Raw genomic sequence first — 27,159 nt, forward strand, 5'->3', positions numbered from 1 at the left:
CCCCCCCCCCCCCCCGACATGTCTAGTTAAAAGCCCTCCTCAACAAGTCAGCAATTCTCGTAGAGCAGCCCGGGGGATGGGTCTTGCCTGTAGTGCATTGGACATGTCGTCTCCCTTAACTATACAACACTATTTAAGGTGATCTTTGTCCACAAGAAGCTGAGATCCTGCATGCCCCACCAAGGCAGGCTAGTGCAGCCCATCTGTAGTAGTGTCCATTGAGTGCAGCCCCCCTCAGCGCTGATTCTTACAAGTCATGATGAGCCATTACATTGAATATATTTTAAATTCTTCACTCCCACTGCTGAGCGGCACTTTTTTCTTTCCCATTGCCAATTCCTCTTGTTTTTTCCCCAGCCTTAAATGTCTAGCAAACATCACTAACTGGGGCCTCAAACAGTTTGTTTACCCAGAATACCTCTGTCGGCTCCTCTCTCGGACTGTTGCATATGATTAGTGTGGCCTCACCCTGGGTGAAATGGACCTGGACTGGATTGCCCTGTGCCTCATCTGTAGCTACATTTTTGGAGGACCCCAGGACTCGTGACAAGAACATCTCTTTCCAGTCATGAGTAGGGGCACTAGTTAGCACATTGATCCTTCATGGGGGATATCTGGAGTACACGCGTGTAATGCTCTGGGGTCATCATGGCTTGAAATGCTGTTGGCTCTGGGGCACAGCCCAATGAACTGTATGGTAAATCATGATTCTTTTGGCTTTGGACTAATACCAAGCGTAGTTTGTACTCTCTCGAAGTAGGTGCTAAAATGCTACTTAAGTGTGTTTATGGAGTACCTGTGCAGCAGTTTCAAAAGAGGCAAAATGCATCATTTCTGAGTGAACTAAGTCTGTGGCAGCTGTAGCAGTTTGCATACAGTAATATTTATTCAAGGTCAGATTTTTAAAAACTTGCTTGTTACTTCCATGTGCTCAGGGAGAGCAGAGGCTGACAGTTGAGGCGAAGGGGCTGCAGAGGGAAGAAGCTTGGGGGGTGGGGAAGGGCTACCTAATCCCCCATGTTTTTTTTCCCTTCCAATAGCCATAAGCAGTAGACAAATTGAAGGCAAACATCTCATAATTAGATTTTATACCTGGAAAATTGTATCAAACTTTGTAATACAGGTAATACAAATTAATAAAAGGAGGGACCATAGCAAAGTTCCCATACGGAGGGAAAGAAATGGATGCTACAACATTATCTTGCTCATTTTAAAGCACGCGGGCCTTAGGAAAACTTACTTTTTATATATTGATCTATGCAAAATCCTTACTAAAACAATATTTTTCAGTTGGAGGGACCCCAAATCAGTTGCTCTCACAACTATCAGAATCCAGTATTAGGGTGATATTTTTATATCCCTCTCTGCATTTAGTTTGAGAGAAATTTTATATTAAAAATTAATAAATACCCATTTCTTAAATTGCTACTATGTAAGTGAAAATATTTTGGAGTAGAACCGAATACCCTTTGGCAATGAGATTTCAAAGTGGACACTGGAGTCCAGTGGAATACTCTTGGACAGTCTTGCTTTGAACAGGGGCAGGGCTGTGCGGGGAAGGTAGGGAATCAGATGGGTAACTATCATCCTACATCATCTGCTTGGCTAAAGAGCAGTTCTGCTTCTCTGTGCAGCATTTTTACTGTTCCTTTGTTATCTCCTAGAGCCTGAAATGACTATTTATGGAAAAATCCTTTTTTTTTTTTAAGTGAAGGAGTCTGGAGAATTCTCAGGCTGTTAGAAGTGGCACCTTCTACCTCAAAAATTTTCTGCAATTCTAGCATTAACATTCCCAGTCTACTGTTAAGTGGGCATGTATGTCTACATAAGATGTTTACTGTGCAGTAGATTAATTAGCTGAGCAGTAAATACCATGCATCTATATGTACACCCCTATTAGGCTGGAGTAAATTAATTTACCCCACAGCAGGATAGTACATGTAAATGCAAGTACTATGCTGCTGTGGAGTAAAAAACTCCACAGCAGCACATGTATAGACCCTGCCCTGGCTGGCTGGAGCATGAGGGTGCTTCAGTGCTGGGGCTCGTTTTTTTTTTTTTTTGCCTCAGCCAGCCCCTCTGCAGCACATTGGGCTGGGGGGAGTAGCCCCATGGTTGGCAGACTGACCCCGCCCCCCCAACCCCCTACTGGCCAGGGCTGCTCCAATCTGGCTCAACGTGTTGCTCATGAATAAAGTCCAGAGTTTATTGCTCCTGGGTGCACATTCAAACAGCATGTTTGGGAGCAATAAGCTCTGTAGTTTATTCATACACGTTACTTGCACATGTAGCCATGCCCACTAGCAATTGGTTTATTTGGGGGGGGGGAAAAACCCTGCTCTGGAAGCCACACAAGTAAATAGACCCTACTTTTTTCAGAATATTCCCCTCTCCTTTCCTGGAATTACAGCATGAACTGTTTTTAAAGCAGGTAGACTTTTAAAGCGAGCTTGTTACAACTTCAAAGTGCATAAATATTAAAGATCCATATTGAAACATTGGTATTCATCTAGGGTTAGTAGCATAGCCCTAGATAACCTTTCTTGCTGCCTCCTTCCAAGTATAACTGTCATAGATTCTGTTCCACCAGCAGGGGCTTTCTGTTTCAAAACTGAAGTGGTTCAAGTAGATTCAACTTCTTAGTTTGCTGTGTTTTTCAGTGTTGTAGATTCTGTAGATATAAGTGCGCTGTTCAAGAATGTCATGGTTTCCTGCCTTTTTAAACTGCTTTGTTTGAAATGTCCCCACTGGGGTTGTGGAATAGTGGTGCACTTCTTATTTTGTTTTCTTTTTGTCTTCAGTTTTAACCGTATACAGGAACTTCAGTATGACACAAACAGGACTGTAAACGAGCACAATCGAAGCCCCACTAGGTGCTGTTTTCAATTGCTGAAGTTAAATATATTTTACTATTTAGACTTGCAAATAAGGATTTAATTTTCTTCCTGGACAAGATTGCCTTTTTAAGTAGGTCATTTAAGACTGGTCTAAATGCAGATTCATTAAGTTTTTACAGTCCTCATTAAAGTAAGTTACAGTTGTCTTCTCCTTTCTACCTCCAGACCATAGTTGCCCAGTTCCAGATGAAAGCAATTGCCTCTTTCTGTGGAAAAGCAGAAAGAATATGTGCCAAAATACTGTTCTTTCCCTAAGGATTTTCTCTGTTCAACTTTGAAGACCCAAGCCATGAGGTTTTTTTAATCTGCCTTGCCTTCTCCATGTTCACTATTTTTTATAATTTTCCTTCTAATATTTTTAAGTTTAAATTTTCAGTAGATATGAGTAATGGAACATGATGAGCCTAAACCAGGATTCAGTTCGTACACATTTTAAAGTGACTTTGCTTTTGAATGTAGGCTTCATTTAAGTCTAAATGTTTTCTAGTCATTAGTTACCTGCTTCTGAAATGAAGTGTTTTTGAATAGGGATATCAAACATTTACTACTATTCTCCATGTGTGCTCCTTAGGTCTGTACTTTTTAATAAAAATGTTTTAACAACCCCCGCCCTGAAAGCTAATGTTGCAATATTGAAAGGTTTTAAGAAGCTAGTTTCCAAGAATTTCCCATTAGAGCAAAAAGGTAGACTATTGACCATTTTTTTTTTTTTTTAGACTTGCTGTTTACTAGCAGAAAATGCTGCTGCTTGGTTACTGTGTGGCTGGCAGGTTTTATTACCTAGTCAGTAATAAATCAGTATCTAATTAGTGTTTTGTTTCTTTTCAGAGATCATTCACATTAATAATAGAAGCATGGGATTGGGATAATGATACAAAAAGTGGTGAGTATTCATAAACAATTTGTGTATTTCATTTGTGCAGTAGTGTGCTTTTATGGGCTACAGCAAAATGTATATCTTTAAAAATGCAGCTGTAGAATGGGAAGGTTAATTCTGAATGCATTGAGGACAGTGCATTGGGAAAACTAATGGCAGAAAGGGAAGAGTGTTAACACTTGTAATGGGGCCATTGTTGAAAGAAATGGAAAACCATGTTAACATAATATTCAGGGACAGACTTCCACAATTACGTATTATTGCACTTCTCTGTGTTAAGTAGAAAATTTGTAAAAATACCCTGTAAACTATGTTGCATTGAAAATGTGACTCAGTAGATGTCTATTAAGCTCTGAGGGGCTGGATGGTAGCAAGTGAATATTCTAATCTGTGGTCTCAGAAAACTAAGTGGTGACTTCCCTCCCCTGCCCTCTCCCATGGAAAGATGTGAGTACTTTCTCTGGTTGGTTACTTTAGCAATTCTGTTCATACTGTAGTATTACACCTGAATGATGCTGTTGTCTACAGTTCATACCATGGAAGATAAAGTTCTGGAATAACACAGGTGTAGTGGTTTAGCCTTCAGTTTTCCCCTGGGCATTAAACCAACCAAACACTTTTCCTTTCCTACCAACCCACCTCCCCACTCCTCTGAAAAAAGCAAAAATGTACTTTAACATTTCTTACTGCAAAACATTAGTGTTGTTCCTTGTATAATGGTTTTCCCCTACCATTTTAGAAAGCCTAAGTGTTTTTCAGGAGAGGGTGGAAAGTGCTAACATGTTTATTAGCTCTGACTGATGCTGATCCTGTGGGCAGACACATGCCTCTGCTTTTGGAGATGCAAAGCAAAAGTGCCAATAGTTTTCAAAATGTAGAAATAGTGTGAACTAACGTGGCCTCCATTTTTCTCCCCAGTCTTGTAAAAGAGTCTAACTTGAACATTTTCACTTAGATTATTAACATTCATAACCCAGTACCACAGTATGTTGAACGAATAACTAGAGCTTCAAGAACCTCTCTGTTGCTAATAAAGGTCACTTACATATGTGCCTGATGCCTGTTCCCACACGTGCTAATTAGCACACATCGGAGCAGACTCGATTTAAATGAGTCTAGAGCATGCTAATTAACACACTCCAGCAGCCTCAGTGTCATGTGTATTTGGCATCCCCACGCTTCAAAATGGCAGCAGGGGCTCTTTAATTAAAGCTCACCAAACAAACTTTTTAGTTAAAGCACTCCCACCACCATTTTTGAAGCAGTGGATGCTTAATACATGAGATGCTGCAGACAGTTTAATTAGAGCAGCTCCTGAGACCTGCCCTAATTAACGTGCCCATCCTCCCCCCACCCCAGAGCATGTGTAAAGATGGCCAGAGAGCCTAATTTTAGAAGGGATGGAGAAAATGTTTGGAAACACCAAAAATCTTTGGCAATCTTTGCATTTGTAGGTTACCTTTAACTTTGCCTCGTTGTTGCTTTACTAATTCATTGATCATGTTTGTTCAGTACTTCAAGGAAAAAATAAGTGTCAAGGGTATTGACTCTTCGTATGAACTCCATGCTCTTGATTATGTATATTGACTTCTTGTGAAGCCACAGCTGCTTACCAGAACTGCTGTATACTTTTCATAAACCTTTTTTAAAAAAGATTTAAAATAGGTCTTAGATCTACCTTGGTAATATGACTAATTTAAAGATTTCAAAATTAAACATTTCAAAGCGCATCAACATTTTTTTTTTTTTTTGCTCCAAAAGTTTTTAGTACTTTATGAAACTCCTTCAATACAACCAAGGTGTTTTTTTATTAATATTAAAGAAAGTAGATATCAAACTGCTGTTCTGATTTGTTTTATATCGGAGAAATGGATCAATAGAGTAGCTGGATTGCCAACCTAAACTTGACCTGAGGAAACAATTGCTTGGTTCAGATACTAAATACTTGATTTTTGTCTGGCATTGGTATTACTAGTTGGCATTCCAGAGTCACACGTACATGGCTGTATTTTGAGGGAATGGATGGTAAATTTTATAGTGCTTAGGCTTAAGTAACCTTTCTCTGTTCTCGTAGGCTGGTTCCTGCAAGCTTTAAAACTATTAAGCATCTGGCCAGGTAGCAGCACTAGCAACGGTCCATACCATCTAAGTATGCTCCAAAATTTACTCTTCCATTTCTTAACTTCTTTGATATCTGTACTACAATCTCAAGGCATCCTACAAGCATAACCTTCAACTTCCTTAGTAATAAACCTTGTGTACGTCCTGGCAGAGCTGACTTCCTTATGGAATTTTAAAAATAAAAACAAGATGATTTTGTAACTTTGGATATCTGCTAGCAAAGCCTGGTCTCTTTTTCGCTGAGGTTGCAGAGGCAACTCCTAGCATAGGATTGGAGCCTGAACAAGTGTGTTCTTACAGCGAGAGGGCATATGGCAATTTTTTTCCAATTTTTTTTGGTCAAAGTTTTGTGGAAAAAGGAGACCTACAAGACCAAATCCCAATCTTCCTCATAAGATATTGATCTTAAACTTCCAGCCATGCTGTAAAGCAGGAGTGGGCAATTATTTTGGGTGGAGGGCACTTAATGAATTTTGCTGAGCTGTCGAGGGCCAGTCCCACCCCTTGCCAGTTGCTCCGCCCCCTTGTCATCTTGGGGCAGGAAGTCCCTCCCTTTGCCCCATGGAAATACTCCTTTTGAGGTGGGGGTTTGCCATCTTAGAAACAGGAAAAAAAAACCCAAAATCATACAGTAAAGGTCAAACACCTATAGCATTTTAATTTTATTATGAAAAATATTTGTCACGATTTGTGCTTGTGTACTGTATGTGGGGATGATTGCATAATGACTCAAAAATAAATTTGTAGTCTTGTGTATTGTGGGGGAGGATGTGGTTGTGTGTGGTGGGTGTTGGGGTTGTGGCCGAGTGTGTGGGGGGGACATAGGGTATGTTGGGGGGTTGTGTGTGGGGACCTCCTGCACTTCCCTGTAGTGCAGCAGCAGGTGGGGCACCCAGTGGAGTGCGGCTCGGGCCAGCGCCGCACATTGTAGCGAGGGGCACGGCCTCCACTGAGCCGCCTGTATTGGCCGTGCTCCCTGCCACTCGGTGCGCTGCCCCTGCACTCACCGGTCACAGGAGGGAAGCTCCGCGTGCTGGAGCCGGCTGCCTTCCCCACTGGGGCTGCGCTGCTGGTGCGGAAGCCTCCGGCACCTTCCCCTGCGGGGTGGGGAAGGCAGCCGGCTTCTTTCTAGTGCTGCGGAGCCTCAGCGGGGAAGGCAGCCGGCTCCAGTGTATACACGGCCGGCTGGAGCCACGTAGCAGGTCCACAGGGGCAGCGGCAGCCCCGTGCACAAGCTGGACACTAGCCGAGATGGAACCTGGATGAAAGTATTTAGGGGGCTGTATTTTGCCTGCCCCTGCTGTAAAGGGTTCTCAACTGGGGACCCATGGCCCCTTGGGGCTCTGAGAAACCAAAGGTCCTCAGGCAAGGGCGTTGCTGGGGCTGCCACCAACAGTTGGAACTGCCCCACGTACCTTGGGCACAGCCAGACCACAAAATGCAGGCACGAGCCTGCATTCCTGCCTGTACTAGGGTTAGCTGGTAAACCTAACGCAGGCAGGAATCCCTAGTGTTCCTGCAGTCATTCCCAGTCTGATCGCACACAGCATCTCCCAGAAAGAGGCACCCAAGGCAGGTGAAACTGTCCTGCCTGCTCTCTGCTTCCAGGATGGGTGTGGAGAATGGGGGAGAGAGCAGTGGACTGGGAGGGTTGTGTACTCCTGTGCTGGCCTGGGGATGGCTCTCTGGATCTCAACCCCACAGCTGGTCCCTGGGTTGCTTGGCTTTCAGGGGCAGGATGTGCAGCAGAGCAGCGGCAGCTGGAGGAGGAAGGGAAGTGTCTCTCTGAGGAGTGATCTAGGGGCATGGTGTGTTGGAGCTAGTTTTAAGCCTTGAATGCTGCAGCCCTGGCTAGTGCCAAGCACAGGATGGCTCCTGTGGCGAGATTGCAGCAGGGCTCCTGAAAGGTGGCCGCCTCTCACAGATTTCTAGAGATTTCATAGATTTCTAGAGTTGGAAGGGACCTGGTAGGTCGTCGGGTCCAACCCCATTTTGATTTTAATCAAAGCCCATGATGGGATTGAGGGCTCCTAAGGGGAGGAGTTCCTAGGATACTAGGCAGCTCCAGAAGACTTACTACTGAGCATCCTTTTTCCTTCACGCTGCATTGTCTAATTATTTCAGAAATGCAGCTGAAAACTATGGCTGCTATCACCTGGCAGAGAGAGAGTGTATGTAGCGCAGGGAGGCAAGGTAGTTTGCACATTGTCACCAGTGATTGTAAAAAACAGTGAAGCCAGGCAGGACTGTCCCTACTTGCAGATATGGGGCCCCAATCTTCAGAAAGTAGAAGCTCAGCATTTCTGAAAATCAGGTTTCTCTTGTAAAGTGTCTCGGCTGAACCCCACAAAAACTGGAGCAGCTAGAACAGTGGTGCCCAACCTGGCCGTGAGTTGGGTGAGTGGCGCAGGGCTGGTCCATGGGCAGGGTCCGTCTGTGATGGATCTAATGTGGTGTCGGTCCATAAGACTACCCTGAACACCAGCCTGAGCCTGTGCGCCAGATCTGACGCTTCGGGTCACATGATCTGGCACATGGGGTTATGTGGTCTGGCCCGCAGGCTTTCCTACGTGGCTCTAGGGGCATTAACTGCCTCTGGGAGCAATTAACACTACCACTGCTCTCCCCCTGATAAATTCCCAGACCTGTGGGGAACCCCATGGGCCAGATGTGATCTGCGGGTCAGGGATGCTCTACTTCTAGCTTACAATACTGATTCTCAATTGTAGCTCTCCTGGGCTTCATGCATTGAGGGTTGTACATGGGGCACGTCTCCCTTGCATGGCTCCTTCTGCTCACATTCACAGATGGTGCTGCTAGATTCAAAGAGGCAATGGAGAAGTGCCTTGAGTCTTAAACGGTTGAGAAACATTGCTGTAGAGCTCCGTACCAGAATACTCAAATTGCATAGCACTGTATGCCAAATCCATTTCAAGGTGGAAAATGTAGACCTGTCAGTGTGTGCGGAGATCTAGTCCGCTGAGCGGGGAGTGATGCACATGTACTTAATTGTTAGACCTGCTTAAGAGTGAATTTTTAAACCTGAGCTGATGAAAACAGTCGTAATGGCTGGTGAACACTCTTCAAACGTATTACGTGCTAAAGGTTTGTTATAACATTTCAGCTGTGTTTATTCAGTGGCAAGGCTTTAAAACACAAGTCCATTTTTATATAAGCTTTGTGAAGGGATGATTTTTTTTTTTTTTTAAGAAGGTAGGCCTTGAGGGAATGGCTAGCATTTTAAAAACATAGGAATTATTTTATTGTAATAAATGTAATTACTTGAGAACCAAGTAAATGGACAAGTAATATTTCTATAGGGCTTTTAAGGTTTGCCGCCTACAGTACCTGTGGAAATCCACAGAAGTGTCAAATTATGGGCTGGGTCTCTAGAGAAGGTTCTGATGCAAAGGTGCATACATGTAGTTTTACTCATTATTGAGAGTATTTTTAATGTCAGGTGAGAATGTGCTGTTGGACCAAAACTTGTCCTCTAAATTTGAAAGAGTTTCTCCCTCCAGGACTTGGCAAGACAGTAGGTAAACTAAGCGCCTGATCTGTAAGGTGTACATTGTTTTATTCCACTTTGGCAAGTGTGCGCTAGGGATTCCTTTCTGTTGCATTGCAGTTTTTGAGTGTTAGCTTTATTAGATCTCTAGGGAAAAGTCTCTTAAAAAAACCCCAAAAGACCAGTGTTAAAGGACGTTCAGTATTTGGGTTCCTCATAGCCTGTCCTTGCATGTGGGTCTCTGACAAGATATTAAGACACATCCTTGTCCCTACTACAAAAGGAGTGAATTCAAGCTAACCTCTAGCCCCTTAGTCCAGGTAAAAGTTCAGGACAGGGAATGTAGGGAAGAGTACTAAAGAGATGTCTGCAAGGATATGGGAAAGGTGAATCTGGGATTTCTTTCTTGTGTGCTGGAGAGAAAAGGGCCTGTGCCCAAGATATTGAAGGAAGCATGTATGGGAAGATGAGCTCTGCACCAGGTGCTGCATATAGTTGGTCAGCCTGAGGTTGAAGTTCTGTGTTTTACCTCTATTGGGAATCTCTGCATCAGTCTGAGGTTGGGTAGCTCGTGACATTGAAATTCTCCCTTGGATTTTGCAGAAGTCTTTTTTACTTCCACTAGGAGCAAGGGTTGCACTGGTTGTAAAGTGAGTTAGAGCCCTAAACCTACCAGACATTTTTCTTACACTCTTTATCTCTTTTTCCCCAATATTTCCTCTTAAACTCTTTTGCACAATATTCTTGTTTAAAAGTAGTAATATCTCTAAAGAACTGCTCTGAGTAGAATTGTTCAATGTGTGATGGAGATGGCAGAAAGGGAGAAAGCAAATCGTCTAGACCCCAAACTGTTGCAAAGAGCTGATTATTCTGACAGAATAGATCCTGCTGGCTGCTTTCTAAGTTTGTTACCTGAATTGGAAATGCTTTCTTCCCATAATAAAGGGAAGGGGAAGGTTCATTATAAAGGAGCATAGTAAGCAGGTTAGTGTCACCTTGGGTAAAGTAGTCTTCAGTATGGCTACTAGGCAGCCTGATGCCTGATGTTGGGATAGTGCCTTTCTCTTCCCTGAAGTCTTTAGGCAACTAATGTCTTGTCTTTTCATGGCTTTTCAGAAGGAAGGATTGAAGGGAACTGGACACAACCAGCTTTCTTGCTTAGTAGAATAGCAGCAGAGCATCCAAATGAACAGCAGATATACAGGGATCTGTTTCTTTGCAGTGCCAATGCTACTTTTTGGGAACGGGCAAGGATTTTGTGGGGAGGGGGTGATGTGATCTCTTTTTGGACCTGTTGCATTGTTGGGAGAGATCTTGGACAACCTTTCAGGCAAAGGGTACTTTTTCCTTAGCTCAGTCTTTGCATGCTTCTCTCAAACCTAACTAGCAAGCGTTTTTTATTTACATTGGGAGGTTCACACAGTTTTGTCTGCTTTAAAGCAGTGATTCTCAGCCAGGGTGCTGTGGCACCTGGGGGTGCCTTGAGATCCTTTCAAGGGTACTGTGAGGTGCCATACAACATTAGCAGGCAAATATGATTCACCTGATAAATCCAGAGATTGCAAACAGGATTCTGTAGTGTTAAAAGCATTCTGTCCTTTTTGTGGTCTTTCATAGTTCTTTGTAATGGGATAATTGCTCTATTATTTTTCTGTAGTGAACAAACAAGTGGAAACCAAGAACTGGCATGTTCTGAGGGAGTACCTTGGGTCTGTCCAAGGATGCCTTGTGAACCACTGATCTAAAGGAATGGGACAGCGTAGTAAAACAGGCGCAAAGAGACCATGTCAGGAGTAGCTAAGAGATGAGAGAGATGCAGTAGAAAGGATAACCTGATTAGTGGAAGAGCAAAACCAATCAAGGGGGAAAAGGGTTTTTATCACCTGTAGAGTGCAGAGAGATTACCAGAGATCACAGGTAGATTGTAATGAGCTTTAAAGTCAGTGTCTGGGCTTAGTCCCTGGTGTTTAACATCCAGTAAGGTTAGGAATATTTGTTTCCTGTGTCTGTCTTCTGATGGTGTTTTGTAAGTTTCCCTTGAGCACAAGCAATTTGAGGTCACTTTAGTAAATGAAGGTCTGGCCAAAAGCAGATATGCTGGTGAGCATGGACCATGTTTTCCTGATGCGTGGCTTTTTTTTGGTAGGTAGACTCTGGCACAGCTACCATCATAGATACGGGTATGTCTAAAATCTCTTCAGAGATTTCCTAAGGTTCAGAAGGATTGTGGGATTAATTCTTTCAGAAGAAACACTGATCATTAGCTGCTGCCATACATTCCTCTGCTACTGTCCTTTATTTCCAGAAAAACAGGCATGTTGGAAAAAGTAAAAATACTAAATTTTGAGCATTTAGTGAGACTCTGGGAGGCTGGCTTAGCAGAACCTGACAGCGGTCATCATCTTCAACTACATTTAACAGCACCTTTTTGAAAATATGCGGGATTCAGCAGCAACATTAATTTGATCCCAGAGTAGTACGTGACCATGTTAGCATTTCTATGCTGCAGCTATGAGGTCTGATATGCCACCTTTTCCCCCTCCCTCATCTTGCGCTGTCCTCTCCTGATCCTGAATCAGTTGCTTAGCTTGTTGATGGAGGTTAAGCAGTCTCTTGCAGGCAGGCACTGGAGGAAAACTTGCCAAGAACAAAATTTCTCCACATTTGAATAAACTACTTCTGCAGTTAGAGGAAAATTTTAAGGTAAAACTTCAGCTCCCAAAGGGCAGTGTTCTGGATGGAAATGCTTGCATTCTCTTGCAGAAATAAACCATGGTTTTAGTGCCTTAACTGGATCTGTTGAACGTTGAAGCCTGCAGATCTTAGTAAGACTTCATTATCTAAGTGGCTCCTAGATTCTGACTGTTATATACAAAAAGAGATAAAGACTTAAAGGATTTTTAAAATGAGTATATAGCAGTAGGCATTGCAATCTTAATTTGTAAGGACTTAGTTGATTTGCCCATACCTGGAAAACGATTATTGATGTTTGTTGGCTCAAGATGGTCAAAGCCATCACGAGAGTCAGGCCATAGACTTGCAAGTCCCTCTTTGTGGAAAAGTTTGATTTTATTGAGCTGAAGTGTAAATGGTCTTGGGTTATGGAGTCAAAAACCTTTTAGCACTTGTTTTAAGCTCTCTTTGCCATGGTAATACAAGTTAGCCTGCTTTGTACATTAGTTTTTAGTCCATCATTACCTGGCCTTCTGGGGAGTTTGAGTGGCCTCCGCGCTACTGCAACTAGTCATTTGCTACAGTCCAATCGTAAAATCACAGGAAAAAAACTGGGAAGGACCTTAGAAGGTCATTTGGTCCAACTGTTCCACCATTATCCCAGTCTAAACAATGTCAGACAAATGTGACTGGCTGATTGCTCTTCTGCTTTCTCTCTTATAATTTTCCATATTTCTTCTTATCTTCCTAGGCCTTTATGCAGGTCACCTTTCTCTTTGTTTTTGTCCCCCATTGAACCCATTTTTAAAGCTCTTCTTGCTAAATTAGGGTATTTAGAGGAACGTAGACTAAGGACTTGGAGCAGTTGTTCTCAATCTTCTCTAGACTCGAGGCACCCCTTGGAAAATGGCCCCTCTTAGCTGTCACTCCATCTTTCCATAATCCAAAAAAAAGCAGCAATTTTCTGTTGCAAAGAACTTGGAAGACCACAACAGGCCAGAATGGTTTTTAATGCTATGGATTCCTATTTGAAATGTCTTGGTTTATCTTATGAATCATGTTTGCCCACCTACAACACCCTTGAAAGGATCTCAAAGAGGAACCCTAGTTGAGTGTCACTGACTGAGGCATTTATGAAATTTTAAAAAAACAGGAATGGACAAAAACAGCCAAATACCTGTATCCAGTTCCCAGTGAACAAAACAAAATTGGTTTGCATGGGGTACTGAAACTTTATTAGGGTAACCTTTTTTTTTTTTTTTAAATCCTGGCTTGATTTTTAGATTTGAAGTGGCACCCTTTATTTGAAATGCTATATTCCACTGCTTGATGCCCTCCACACCCCGTCCTTCCCTCCCCTTTCTCTTCCCCACCCCCAATTCACGTGGAATTTTCTGTTCCTCTTAGTCTTTTAAACATGAGTATTCCCTTTTGAATAGCAGGAGTGTCCTTTATTTGGTAACATTAGCACTTCGTTACAATTTGTAGAGTTCCTATTTAGTATACTTAACCACTTCAGAAATTGCTCATAACCTTTTTACTAGCTGAAGAATATTTGCAACATTATGTAAATTTCAGTAAATAACCTAGGAAAGTTGTCATAGTACCACATTATCAGCTTTTCATTTGAAGATGTTTAAGTTGCTCTTTGAACTGCTTTTTCAGTGAAAATATTCACTATGAAAATTTTCCTATTTTAGTTTTTAAATCTAGAAGTCTTTTAAATATGGAATTTTTAGGTGTTGGGGGGTTTTTTCCCCGTGTAAAGTTGTGTGTATAGTATGTATGTAATCATGCAGTACTGGATTGTAGGAGTAGGGGAAATGAAGCCTAATATTCATTTTTCATGGCCTGAGGCTGTAGGTGCAGAGCAAATGCACAGCCACTTGTGCTGCTCTTGGAAGCATTTGTCAGCAATGGAAATGTAAGTCTACCTACAGAACAAGCCCAGTGTTGGCAGTTCCTTAACCTTGTGTCATATAACAGTCTTCACGTGAGACTATTTAATGTTTAATGTCTTCGTTCACCCTGGTTGCCACCTGTCATACCACTCCATTTTGAGGGTGGCACTATATCAAGTGAGTGAGAGCTACACAATGAGCTAATTGTTTAATTGTACTGAAAAAAATGAACAAGGTATAGAATAACTAATATATCATCATAAATGATCACAGGTGAACTCTAGGGTTATTTAGTAACGGATACCCAGTCTAGGTTTTGTACTAAAATGTCCTATTTTCAACTTTGGAAGAGGGCAACAGCTGGTGGGTGAGCTTGGTACATAAGTAAAATAAAATATATTAAAGAATACATGTGTGTTAGAAGTGAGAGGTTCCTTAGTAATTTTACAGCTAACAAACTGAGCAGGTTGCTTTTGCCATCTTAAATATGCTCAAAGTCTTATTCCAATATTTTAGGTACAGGATTTATGCAGACTTTGCCATTTTTTTTATAAGAGCAAAAAGGAACTAGAGCCTGTCATTAAGATGGATTTGTTGGTTGTCATTGTGTGGGTGTGGTGTGTTTTGCTACCTTGAAAAATAAGCCATTTCCTATAGATTATGCTCCAGGTTTTAATATTTCCTTTCGTTGTTTTTATTTTTTTTTTAAACTGAGCTTTACAAGGCAAGAAAAAAAAAGTTTGCTGGCAGTTCTTCAGGATTTAATAACCTTAAGGATTTTTAGAGTAAAGGTTGTTTGATTTAAAAGAAAAATAGAAGTTATTTTATATGGGAGGGGGGTGTTTCCATATAATCACAGAAAACTAGATCTGGAAAGAACCTCAGGAGGTCAGCCAGTTCAGCGCCCTGTGCAAGGCAGAAACTTCCCCATCTAGACTGTGTGTGTATGTCTTAACCGTCACTTAACTTTCTGTGATAGATATTCAACAAACCTCAGGGTAAATCTATCCCAGTACTTGCCTAGTTACAAAAACCTGAAGGATTTTTTTAGGTTGTTGTTATAAAAGGGGACAGTGAACAACTGATGTGTGCCCACATGAGAGGAAACAAGTTGTAAGGGGTTGAAATTGTTCTTGAAGACACTCAAATCCTGCCCTCCGTCTTCTCTTCTCCAGACTGAATAGTTCCAGTTCCTCCAGCCTTTCTGCATATGGTTTCTAGACCTCTACTTGTATTTGCTGCCTCCCTTTGCACTGTCTTCAGTTCGTCCATATTTTTCTTCAAGTGCAGTGCCCAAAACTGAACACACAACTCTACTTGAGGCCTCCCCAGTGCTGAGAGGAATGGAAGAATTGCTTCCCAAGACTTGCATACAACACTCCTGTTAACTAAGTCTGATACACTGTTAGATTTTCTGGTTCTGTTTTCTACTGTAGGCTTCTATTGAGCTTTCATTCCACTATAACCCCAAGGTCCTTTCCTGTAGTATTGCAGTTGTTCCCTGTTTTGTAGCAAGTCTTTCCCCATTTTGTATTGGTGCATTTCATTGTTCCATCTGAAGTGCTGCATATTTTTGCCCTTGTCCTTACTGAATTTCATCTGATTTGTTTGACCATATTTCCAACTTACCAAGGTCACTTTGAATCCTAATCCTCCCAAGTGTCTGCTATCCCATCCTGCTATGCAACTAAGTGGCCTCAATTCCACCCTCTGTCACTAACGAAGATATTGAACTGAACTAGCCCCAGGACACACACCCATTGGGAGCCTCTTCCTCGTGATCATATGAAAATAGGGCTGGAACAGACCTCACAGGGTCAACTAGTCCAGCCACCTGCTCGAGGCAGGATCGTCCCTGATTAAACTATCCAACCAAGTGTCTGTCTTACCTGCTTTTGAAAATTTCCAAGGGTGGTGATTCCACAGTTTCTATAGGTAGCCTGTTCCAGCGCTTGGCCACCCTTGTATAGTCAGAAAGTTCCTCCTAGTCTCCAGTCTAAATTTTTCCTGCTGCAGCTTGAGGCCATTGCACCTAGTCCTGACCTCCATGGCCACAGAGAAGTCCCATTTCCACCCTCTTTGTCATCACCCTCCAGGTATTTTGAAGATTGTTATCAAATTCCCCCCCCAGTCTTTTCTTTGCCAGATTAAATAGCCATAGCTCTTTCAGCCTTCCTCCTAAGTCTTGCTTCCCAGGCCCATATTTGTTTTTATTGCTCTGCTGTGGTCTCTTTCCAAACTGCCCACATCCTTCCTGAAGCTTGGAGCCCAAAACTAGGCACAGTACCCAGGTGAGACCTCATCAGTGCTGAACGGGAGAGAAGAATCACTTCCCTTGACTTGCAAGAGAGACTGCAGTTAATACAACCCAGGATACTGTTGGCTTTTTTGCAACAAAAGCACACAGACTCATATTCAGCATATGGTCCACCATGGCCGCTAGGTCGTCTTCTGCAACACTGAAGCCTAGCCAGTTAACCCCCAGTCTGTATTTGTACATGTAATTATTTTATCCCCGGTGCAGAAATTTGTACTTGCTCTTGAGCTCTCAAAAGAGGATACCAATGGCTCCAAAATTACCTCTGTTAATTCCTAGGGTGTAATCCTTCTACCTTTTTTTACTTGGAAGCTTCTAGCTTCTCCAAGTAATCCCTAAGCATTACTCTAGGCCAGTAGTGCTCAACCTTTTTCCCTGGTGGGCTGGATGGGCAGTGCCTGGTCCGACTGTGGGTCAAATGGTGATTTGGAGCTTGGCCCTGCAGGGGGGGAAAAGGGGCCTCACCCATCCCTGTGAGTTGGGACAGGGGGTGCAGAAGGATGTGACCTGGTGGGAGGAGGGAGTGAAGGTGGCATGGCTCAACCTCACGGGGGGGGTAGGGAGTGTGGCTTGGCCACAATGTGGCCCAGTGCAGGTGGGGGAGAAGGAAAGGGGGCTTGACCCAGCCCCATGGGGCGGAAAGAGGCCTGACTCAGCCCGCAGGGGAAAAGGTGTGCGGCCAGGCTTCACAGAGAGGTGTGGCCCAACCCCACGCTGGCCTCGCCAGGAAAAGTGGGTATGGCCCAGTCCCAACACGGCCCTACCTGGCATGTGGGGATTGGGGTTTGGGAATTTGGCAGGGAGTGGGTGGCCATATTAATGGCCACTGCTCTTCCACCACCAAATTTCCCAACTTGTGGGCCAACTACAGGCCTCCTGTTTGTCTCCTTCCCTATCTTTTCTTTCAAATGCACTTGTCATCTGACAGCTGCCCCTATTTGTGAAAACTGAAGTAAAATAAGCATTAAATACTTCAGCCTTCTCCAGTTTATCCATAATTAGGTTGCCTTCTACATTCCAGGACCTATGGTTTCTCTGGTCTTTCTCCTTTCTCCTGACATACTTGCAGAATCCCATTTTTATTGCCTATTTATGTTCCTTGCTAGCTGCATCTCAGAGTGCTAGCTGCATCTTGACCTTCCTAACTTTGTCCCTTTGTGCCTAGGGGATATGCTTAAACTCTTCCCTAGTACAGAGTTTCCACTTCTTATAGGATTTCATTTTGCATTTCAGCTCATTGAAAAGATTGCCGTCTAGCCAGGGTGATCTCCTGTTGTACTTCCCAGTCTTCTGTTGCATTGATACCTCCTCCCAGTTAGACACTGAGCCAACTAGTCGTGCACTTAGCTTAGCATAGTGCCAGCTAGACTTACTTCCTTAGCTTGCTCATGAGAATCTCATGGGGGATTGTCAAAAATCTTGCTAAAATTGCAGTATACTGGAGAAAATGTATATGAAACGTACATTGTATTATACTCTTCCCACCACTTCATGAAGCCCATTGCCTAGACATAGAAGGTTATTACATGGATTAAGCTTGACTTTCTCTTTACAACTCACACTGGCTGATCTTTATCACTTCATCTTCCATGTGCTTAAAAATTGCAGTATCTTTTGGTGGTGTGCTCTAGTATCTTTCTGGGTATCAAAGTTACTTTTAGATAAAGTTAGCATTTGTTTGATATCAAGCTTGTAATAAAGTGTGGGGTTTTTTTGTGTTTTTTTTTTTTTTTTTAATAGGTGAAGATCTGCTAATAGAGAGAGTGGCACATGCTGGTATGATCAATCCAGAAGATCGATGGACGACAGTACATTTTAATGGTCCCGTTGCCCATTTTGAAGTACAGATAAGAGTGAAATGCGATGAAAATTATTACAGCGCACTATGCAATAAATTTTGTGGACCTCGTGATGACTTTGTTGGTCACTACACATGTGACCAAAATGGAAACAAAGCCTGCATGGAAGGCTGGATGGGAGAAGAGTGTAAGCAAGGTAATGGATTTTTTTTTTTTTTTTTTTTGTGTTACAACTAGAAGACCTGTTGCTCAGGGGCTGTTTTATATATAGTGCCCCAAATTAATCCTGCTGCACAATACAGGACCAAGTGAAAAATGCTTAGTTATTTTTTATATGTCTTGCACCAAAGGACTGCTTAGAATTAGTGTGTGTTTTTCAAGGAGGGGTAGGCAACCTCTTTCTGGCTGCAAGCCAAAATGATTCACCCTAAGTCCAAAGGCAGGCAGGGTTGGTGGATGCTAGGATCTGGCCACCTCTGGGGCTTTTCTTTATGGCAGCACGGGGAGAACGCCTGCAGCCAGGCCTCCCTGCTGCCAAAGCACCAGTTTCGTGAGACAGATGTAGTGGTGCTGTAGGTCCTGAGCCATAAATTGTTGACCCCTGCTGTACAGCATGCACAAGTCTACCAAACTAAGCGGCTTTCAGTTCAACTACTAGTATTTAATGCTGTTCGAAAAGGTTCCTTTCAGAGTTCAAAGTGTTTTAAAAGTTTACCGTTTAAAATTTTTAAAATGCAGATTAGCAGATTCTCTCCTTTTAAAGGAGAAAGCCATGGAAACTGCGTAGGCTAGCAGTCTACCAGCCTGCAAGGAGCTTCTTGGGGCTAGGGGGAGCGGAGGAAGGGTGATCGGAAGCAAGGGGTGCCACTTGTGTCTGCATATGCACCTGTACGTGGCTGGCATACAGCTAGGTAGTGTGGTGGTAGCAGCCCTGGCAGCAGGATGTAGGTAAGGCTATGGAGGGGATTGGAGGGCCAGTGCTTGGGAACAGTCTGTCCGGTGGGGGAGGGGGGTAGGTGCCTCCCGGAGCTTGAGAGAGGTATCCGGGCACTGCGGCTGTGGCAGGGGCGGGAGGGGGGTGCCTGCCTCCAGTAAGGGAATGAGGTGGGGGGACCCTTTGGGGGCCATGGGGAGCTGCGTGGCCAGGCCAGTGGCTCCAGGACTGGTGCTTGTGCTCGCAGGCACCAGGCAATGCTAACCAGGGGGTGGGGAGGGTAAGCCAGGCAGCCTGGCATGACACAGGAGCCCCAGCCCAGGGTGGTGGGTGCCACAGGCCTCCCCTCCTCCCTCCAGCTCACGCTGGGGCTAGACTCACTGTGTTGCTGCCTGCACAAATTGCAGCTACTGTGCTCCATCCCGGTTTGGACGGGGGCAGCTGAGGGCTGGGCAGGGGGTTGCAGGTTGGGAGAGGGGCACCAGCAGGGTTGGGGCAGCTGTGGCACAGGAGTAAGAAGTACCAGGGGAGGTGGGGGGCTGCGGGTCAGGGGTGAGGGGCACCAGCATATCAGGGCTGCTCAGTGCCACAGAACGGGGGGGCAGCCACAGCTGGACCTGCATCCTGGTGACAGGGGGAACTCTGATCTTCCATGATTTTAAAAAAAACACAAACAAAATCAAACCCCAAGATCGATAGATATTTAGAATTTTATTTTATTATAATGACTGAGACACTGGTAGGCTTCCAAATTGCTTTAAAATTGTGAATGTTAATAAAAAGTTAAATTGAGAATATACATAGATATAATCTCATTTTATTTTAATCACGGGAAAAAAGTGGATTTGGGGTTTTAAATTGGAGAATTAGAAATTTTTATCAAAGAATTTGCAGTCGTTAAATGGAGAAAACCAGGATCCCGGCTGATTAATGTTCAGGCTTCAGCCTTGGCGTTTTGCCTCCTGTCATTTCAATGAGTAGAATACGCTTGACATTTGCTTGAGATTCTTTTTAAAATAAGACAAAAGTGCTTATAACAAAGCTCACATGATGAGACAGCATGAATTTAGAAGCATCTTCGTTGAACTTTAAAGATTTTAAGATGCAGCAGTTTTTCTAGTAATGTGGAGGAGAGTTAGGGATTTAATTTTAGTGTGTGACCAGTTTCAAAAGTGGCTACACTCATGTAGAAATCAAATTAGTATAAGAATGTCATGAGTATTTTAGCACTTTGTTCAGCCTTGGACTACCTCAGGTTTATATATTGTATATATGGGGATGGGGGGAGACCAACCTTGTATTAGGAATGTGCAATGAATAATTACCCCATTCTTAAACTGCTGTAATCACTAGACTGGCTGTTTGTGTTGCTATACTACCTGACATCTAACTGCCCGTACCAACTGAAGCCTAAACCTTTTTTTCTATTTACAGCTGTATGTAAACAAGGATGTAATTTGCTCCATGGGGGTTGCAGTGCCCCTGGGGAATGCAAGTAAGTATGTGTGCTTAGATTTTTTTTTTTTTGTGTTGAGGGCAAACCTTTCTAGTGTTTTCCATGTACTCTGTCTCTAATTGTTTTAAAAATCACTGCTAAATAAGCAGTCTTAAGGCTTAGTGGAGCACTGTGGATGTGGAGTACATTCCATATGCCAGAAAAAATTATTTGCATTACAGGCCTAGTCTCACAAATCTCTTCCTGCTTCTGTGGTTTACATGATTGAAGGGATTTGCAGCTGATACAGTTGGGATTAGATGGAGCACTTACAAGAACCCTCACCATATTTCATTTAAAGGTCACCCTTGATAGCTAAAAATCTATTGGAACCTGTACAAACTAGTATCCCAGAGGTGTCTTGCCATCTTTCTTTTTTATAAGGTTCCAAAAAACACTTGGTCTTAAGCCTGTGCTACAGGGATTCTGCTGCTCTAACTATGGCAACAGAACGACAGCAGCAGAGGTCTCTGTATAGATGCAGCTACTTTCTGCTGCCGGAGTTCCACCAACACCTTAGTTGGTAGAAACAGAGCAGCATTTGCCACGGAGTGGGAGTCGATAAGTACTCCTGTACATAGAGGTGTACCAATATATCGTCCATATCGTATCGGCACCAATAAAATGAAAATTGGCATGATCAGCAGTTGACTGTTTTTGGGTGGTATAGCCAATAATGTCACCGATTTTTAAATGCTGCGTGCATGCACACAGCCAGGAATGCAGCCCGATGGCTTGGAGAGCAGTGTCTAGCTGGTAAGTCTAGTGGGGAAGAGATTTGGAGTGAGGGCAGATTGAAGAAGGCAGTGGGGCCAGGCCAAGGGCAGGTGCTGCCCAGCTAGGTGTGGGATGGAGCCTCAGGTGGCTCATCCGGGGGCATGGGAGCAGGGGGGGCAGTTCCTGGCCACTGCACATATACACCTGGGGAGGCATGAGGAGCATATGCCACCATCATTTATGTGGGGCGAGGGCAGGCTGCCCATTGTGGGCTCAGGGCTAGGGGCTGTACTGGCCTCGTCCCAGCATGGGGGCAGGCAGAAGCAGGGGAGCAGGAGGACTGGCGAATTTTGGGGTGGCTGTAGGGGGTGGCATAGCCCTCCCTCCCAGCACCACCACTGCTCTGACTCAGCCCCTCACCAAGAAGAGGCCAGCACAAGCCCAGCCCCTGAGCCTGAAGTGGGCAGCCCGCCCTCACCCTGCACACAGATCTGGGGGGCATGTTCTTCCATGCTTCCGTGAGGGTGCATGCAGCAGTGGGGAGCCAACCCCCCAGCCTGCACCCACTGGATGAGCTGCCCACGGCTGTGTCCCACACCCCTCCCCAACCCGGTTGGGAAGCACCTACCCCAGCCCCACTCCCTCTTGCATCTTAGGGGCCTCAACCTGGCTCTTTCCCACCCACAGACTTACTGTCTAGATGCTTCTTGCCAATATGCAGCCCCACAGCTTGGAAATCAAACTGGTATATGTGGCTGGTTAATAATTGGCCATCAGTATCAACCAAGAAATCTTTTATTGGTGCACCCCTACCTGTACAGAAATTCAGCTCCTGCTAGCAGAGAAGGTTTTAAAAGGAGGCCCAGGGCTCTAGCTTGGTAAATGTTGGTATTTGAACTGTTTAAGACCCAATGCTTATGCACGCAGTAGAAAATGAGCAGGAAGGTTTGCATACTCAAACCACTGAGCATCCATAAAATAAGTAACTTTCATGTAGCATTTCTTTTCACTGTAACTTTTTTTTAAGTGTGTATTGAGTCCAATGTCCTTAATTATGTGATTCTTGCCAACCTACCAGAGTTACTGAGCAACCCATTAGATGCACTGTAAATGTCTAAATAATATAATACTTTGCATCTTTTGACACCCAAGGAGTATTGGTTCAATGAAGTTAGTTGCTGTCTTTGGGAATGTAACAGTACAGAACAAGCAGTCTCACTTCAAAAAAGCTTTAAAAATCCCCTAAAAATGCTTCCCTGACACTGAAGGTTTATGTTGTATGTAGAGAACATAATTTTGTTTATCATATTGGTACAAGAACTTGTTTCTTGGAATTTAACAAGGCTTTTGATGCGGCCTCACAAGCAAGCTAAATACATACGAGTTAGGTGAATGGACTGTAAGCTGGATAGATCACTGGGCTCAACAGGTAGTAATCGATGCCTTGGTGTCTAGTTGTCGGCCGGTATCAAAGGGAGTGCCCCAGGGGTTGGTCCTGGGACTGGTTTTGTTCAGTGTCTTCATCAATACCATCTTCCAGGTCATGAAGTGCACCCTCAGCAAGTTTGCAGATGACACCAAGCTTAGCAAAATAGTAGTGGAGGGGAAGGCTAGGATGCAGAGAGACCTCAACAGATTGGAGGATTGGACCAAAAGTAATCTCATGAGGTTCAATAAGGAGACGTGCTAAGTCCTGCGCTAAGGAGGGAGCCTGTGGACTAGTACAGGCTGGGGACTGACTGGCAGCTCTGCAGAAAAGGACCTGGAGGTTAGAATGGACAATAAGCTGAATAAGAGCCAGCAACGTGCCGTTCTTGTAAAGAAAGCTAACTTTCTTTAGCTTCTTCTAAGAAAGCATACTGGGCTGTGTTAGGAGTGTTGCCAGCAGATCAAGGGAAGTGATTTATTCCCCTCTATTCAGCACTGGTGAGGCCTCATTTGGAGTATTATGTTCAGTTTTAAGCCCCCCACTACAGAAAGGATGTGGACAAATTAGAAAGAGTCCAGTGGAGGGCAGTGAAAATGGTTTGGGGCCTGGGGTACATTGACTTATCAGGAGAGGCTGAGGGAACTGGGTTTACTGAGAGGAGATTTGATAGCAGCCTTCAACTACCTGAAGGGGGGTTTGAAAGAGGCTGGAACTGGACTGTTCTCAGTGGTGGCAGACAACAGAACAAGGAGCAATGGTCTCAAGTTGCAGCAAGGGAAATTTAGGTTAGATATTAGGAAAAATTGTCTCAATAGGAGGGTAGTATAAAACACTGAAACCCAGAGTTGTAGGATTTCCATCCTTGGAGGTTTTTAAGACCTGGCTAGACAAAGCCTTGGCTGGGATGATCTAGTTGGGACTGGTCCTGCTTTGAGCAGGAGGGTAGGGCTAGATGGCTGGTTGGACTAGATGGTTTCCTGCAGTCCCTTCCACCCCTCACTTCTATGACTGTGATTTACCATGAGCTCTTTACATTTTGGTTTGGTTAGATTTTCTACTGGATTAATGTAAAATGTCTGCCCTTCTGTGTAGGCAAATGGCAGTCAGCCATAATAGAGAATTTCATTGTGTGAGAACCTTCAAAGGAAAAAACTTAAAATTTTACTTGCTGAATTTTGGTTGAGGTAGGCACCTATTTAGAAATATTGGGATATTCAAGAATACCCCAAGATCTGCTATGTGCAATAGTGGGATGTGACAAGGAACTGTTGAGAATTAGACAAATATGACAAGGCGCTACATTGCCAAAAAAACCTAGATGATTGCTTTGATTTGTGCAAGTCTCTTCATCTTACTGAAAGCCTAAATGCTGCCAGGAATGTATCTTGCAGGAAAAAGGCATAAGAAAATAAAATGCAAAAGTTCAAAAGGGACTTTCTGATGGCTTGTGGGAGTCTTAACCTTTTTTTCTTATGACCTCTAAAGAGGGATCACTCTTCTGAACAAATGTCTCCTTATTGTTAGGAGTCCGTATGGCCCTTTAATGTACCACGAGTGACCAACATTTCAGAAAAGTAGTTCTGTTTCATCTTTTAAGGGTTCTAGCTAAAGATTCTTCCTGCTCCTTTTTTTTTTTTTCATTTGAATGCATCCACTTTTAGAGTCTGTGGAGATTTTAAACAGTGGCTTCCAGTCTGCTGGAAAAGAAGATAGTGGCAAACCACTTGCAGTATCTTTTTAAAATACCATAATAGTTTGGAGAGAGGTGATCTGCCTGATTCTTGATGGATGAGAGAACATCTGTACTTTTGAACTGGTGTCACCAAGTCATGGCTGGTGTGTCTGTAAAAGATTTTTGGATGGCTCTGTAGGTAGTATACTGTGTTCCTAAAGCTTCCATTAATGCAGGAAGTTTTAAAGATACAATTTTCTAAACATGGCTTCTTACTATTGTTAAGTATTGTAAGCGTTTTGGTGCTTACAGAACCTATTATGCATCTTGTAATACAGATCAGTATAAATTTGACTAGATACTTATACAAAATATTGCTAAAAGCATAGGTGCCATTGGTCAGACCACTGGCCCATCGAGCCCAGTACCATGTCTTCAACGCTAGCAGTAGAAGATGCTTTAGAAAGGAAGCATATGAATAGCGTATATCTAGTGTGATCTATTCCCTGCCACATCCTCTCTGGCATCCAACAGCATTGGTTTGGAGACTGCTTATTTTTAATTACACACTTTCAGAACAAACTTCTTGATCATTCATGTAAGAGGCTGTTTTAGATGTACTTGGGGAAAACTGCAGGAGCCTGGGTCCTGACCAAAGAGGTTGCTTGAATATCCCGGTTGTAGTCTTATGTTAGTTAATAATTTAGAGTAATTCCTTGCATTGGATATCGCAGAAAAGATGTACCTTAGACTCTTATGTGTTCAGTCAATTTAGCCAATAACTATTTACATTTTTAGATGCATCTTTGGTAGCAGTGGCAAAATTGTCTTTTTCAATATGCTGGATAGTGTCTTTGGTTTTCAGAAATCATGTTCATCTTTGTGTGGTTGGCAGTATAGAAAAAGTTTTGAACTGCTTTAAGCACTGCCAAAGAACTTTGTTACCCTTGGTCTGATTATTTTACTTTTGAGTTTGTTGAGGAAAAAGTAACAATTAGTAACTTGCTCAGGTGAGATGTGATGACAGTTTGGAGAGAGTGATTCTTTCAGTGACAAAAATCTACTGTCAAGCATCCAGTGTCAGACATTTCGGGTAATAGCTCTTGGCCACTAGGCTTTTATTTTGAGGCAGCGGAAGGGGAAGGTGCTGAGGGTTGGGTCCTTTTTTGTTTTGTTAAACTTTGGGCCTGTTGCAGACTTTCATAAATGTATTATTTTTGCTATAGCATGCATGCATTAAATCTAACGAGCATCACTGGTTGAAGTAACTTTTCTGTTACTGGGCTTTGTGCAGTTTAGAGAACCTGAATGAGAGAAAAGATGGACAAATCCAAGTAACTAGCTCTTTTAAACGCTCTTTTTTCCCCTCGTGGTTAAAAGGCCACCACTATTGATACATATGTCGTCAAATTGTCGGTATACTTAATCATTTAATTTCTTTTCGTTGTGGTATGGGTTTGGCAAAATTTCAAGTATGTTTAGTATCTGAGGCCGTGTAGACATTCAGATTTTCCTGGGAGTCACTGTTGTCCCAGGAGTATTCAGGATTTTTCTCCCAGAGCAAATATGGTCACTCAAAGGGAAAATAATCTGGGAACAACCAGGTTAAATAACTGTTGGGAGAGTTTCTTCTGGGAGAGTACACGTTTATACAGCTTCTCTTCTGAGAGAACCACAGCGCAGTCCTCCAGCATCCCGGGTGCTTTGCACCCATCTTCCTCAAAGAGACAGCGTGTAAAACCATGCCCTCTTCAGAATCCCACGTTGTGCTTCAGGATTTCATAGCTTTCATAGACATTAGGGCTAAAAGGGACCTTGCAAGACCATTGGATCCAGGCCCCTGCCCAAGGGCAGGAAGTCTGCTGGGGTCAAATGATCCCAGCAAGATAAGCATCCAAGTGAGTTTTAAAGGTGTCCAGAATAGCACCACTTCTGGGGGGAGTCTATTCCAGACTCTGGGGACTCTGGCGGTAAAGAAGTCTTTTCTTATATCCAGCCTAAAACAGTCTTCCCGGAGTTTGTGACTGTTAGACCTTGTTTTCCCTTGGGGTACCCTGGTGAACAGATGTTTCCCAGTTCCTAGTGCATACCTCTTATATACTTATCGGCTACCACCATGTCCCCCCTGAGCCTTTGCTTCTCCAGGCTGAAGAGATGCAGGGTGACTCAGTCTGGGTCGCTAGTCACGGCTGCCCCGTGCTTTGCTGCCTTCTGTCAACAGGCAGCCCGAGGGAGCCTGCAGAGTACACTGAGATGTGTGCATGGCAGTCCCCTGGCTGCGCAGCCTCAGCACCGCAGTCCATCTGTTTTTCAGGGGCTCAGTATTCAAACATCTGTTCAGGCATCTCCAGGTAAGTTTTTTGTTGGGTTTTTTTCCTACCAGGAGAGAGAACCTGGAAGAACTCTCCCAGGTCATTTGAACAAGTATATGCAGCCTAAACCCTCTTTGCTGGTCTGGTGGTAGTCTTAAAGTCTACATGCTTTCTTCATGTTTTTTAATTAAGGTGGGTTTTTTTGTTTGTTTGTTTGTTTTTTACAAAATATATTTTGCTTGAAAAATAAAGGGCTGAATCCTAGCATCTAGCATATTATGAAATTAAAATGATACATTTGGAACACAGGGGGTAGGTATACATAAAAGCTTGCATTTCTAAGTAACCCTTTTTGCATATATTGTTTAAAATATATTCTTTTCTGCGTAAGCTTTTTGTAGCTGGCTTCTCATTATAAAATTTACCAAAGTGTTAGATACCTTTGGAGATCTTTGAAATTATACAGGAAAAGATCACTGACACCTTGATATTTTTGCATCCAGACAT

The 27,159-nt window shown here is 43.4% G+C and overlaps 1 protein-coding gene across 1 annotated transcript in view; it reads left to right on the plus strand.

Moving 5' to 3' along the window:
• The window catches only part of JAG2 (jagged 2), a gene marked incomplete at its 5' end in the record, with an annotated part of 128,744 nt that overhangs the window by 47,362 nt on the left and 54,223 nt on the right, over positions 1-27,159 (plus strand). Inside the window, 3 exons of the mRNA XM_019519892.1 lie at positions 3,726-3,780; positions 18,035-18,289; positions 20,462-20,522. Coding sequence (XP_019375437.1) covers positions 3,726-3,780; positions 18,035-18,289; positions 20,462-20,522 — 371 coding nt within the window. The remainder of the gene's footprint in view (positions 1-3,725; positions 3,781-18,034; positions 18,290-20,461; positions 20,523-27,159) is intronic.

This window comes from Gavialis gangeticus, unplaced genomic scaffold (assembly GCF_001723915.1).
Source record: "Gavialis gangeticus isolate Ggan-Ray unplaced genomic scaffold, GavGan_comp1, whole genome shotgun sequence".
Taxonomy (NCBI): Eukaryota; Metazoa; Chordata; order Crocodylia; family Gavialidae; genus Gavialis; species Gavialis gangeticus.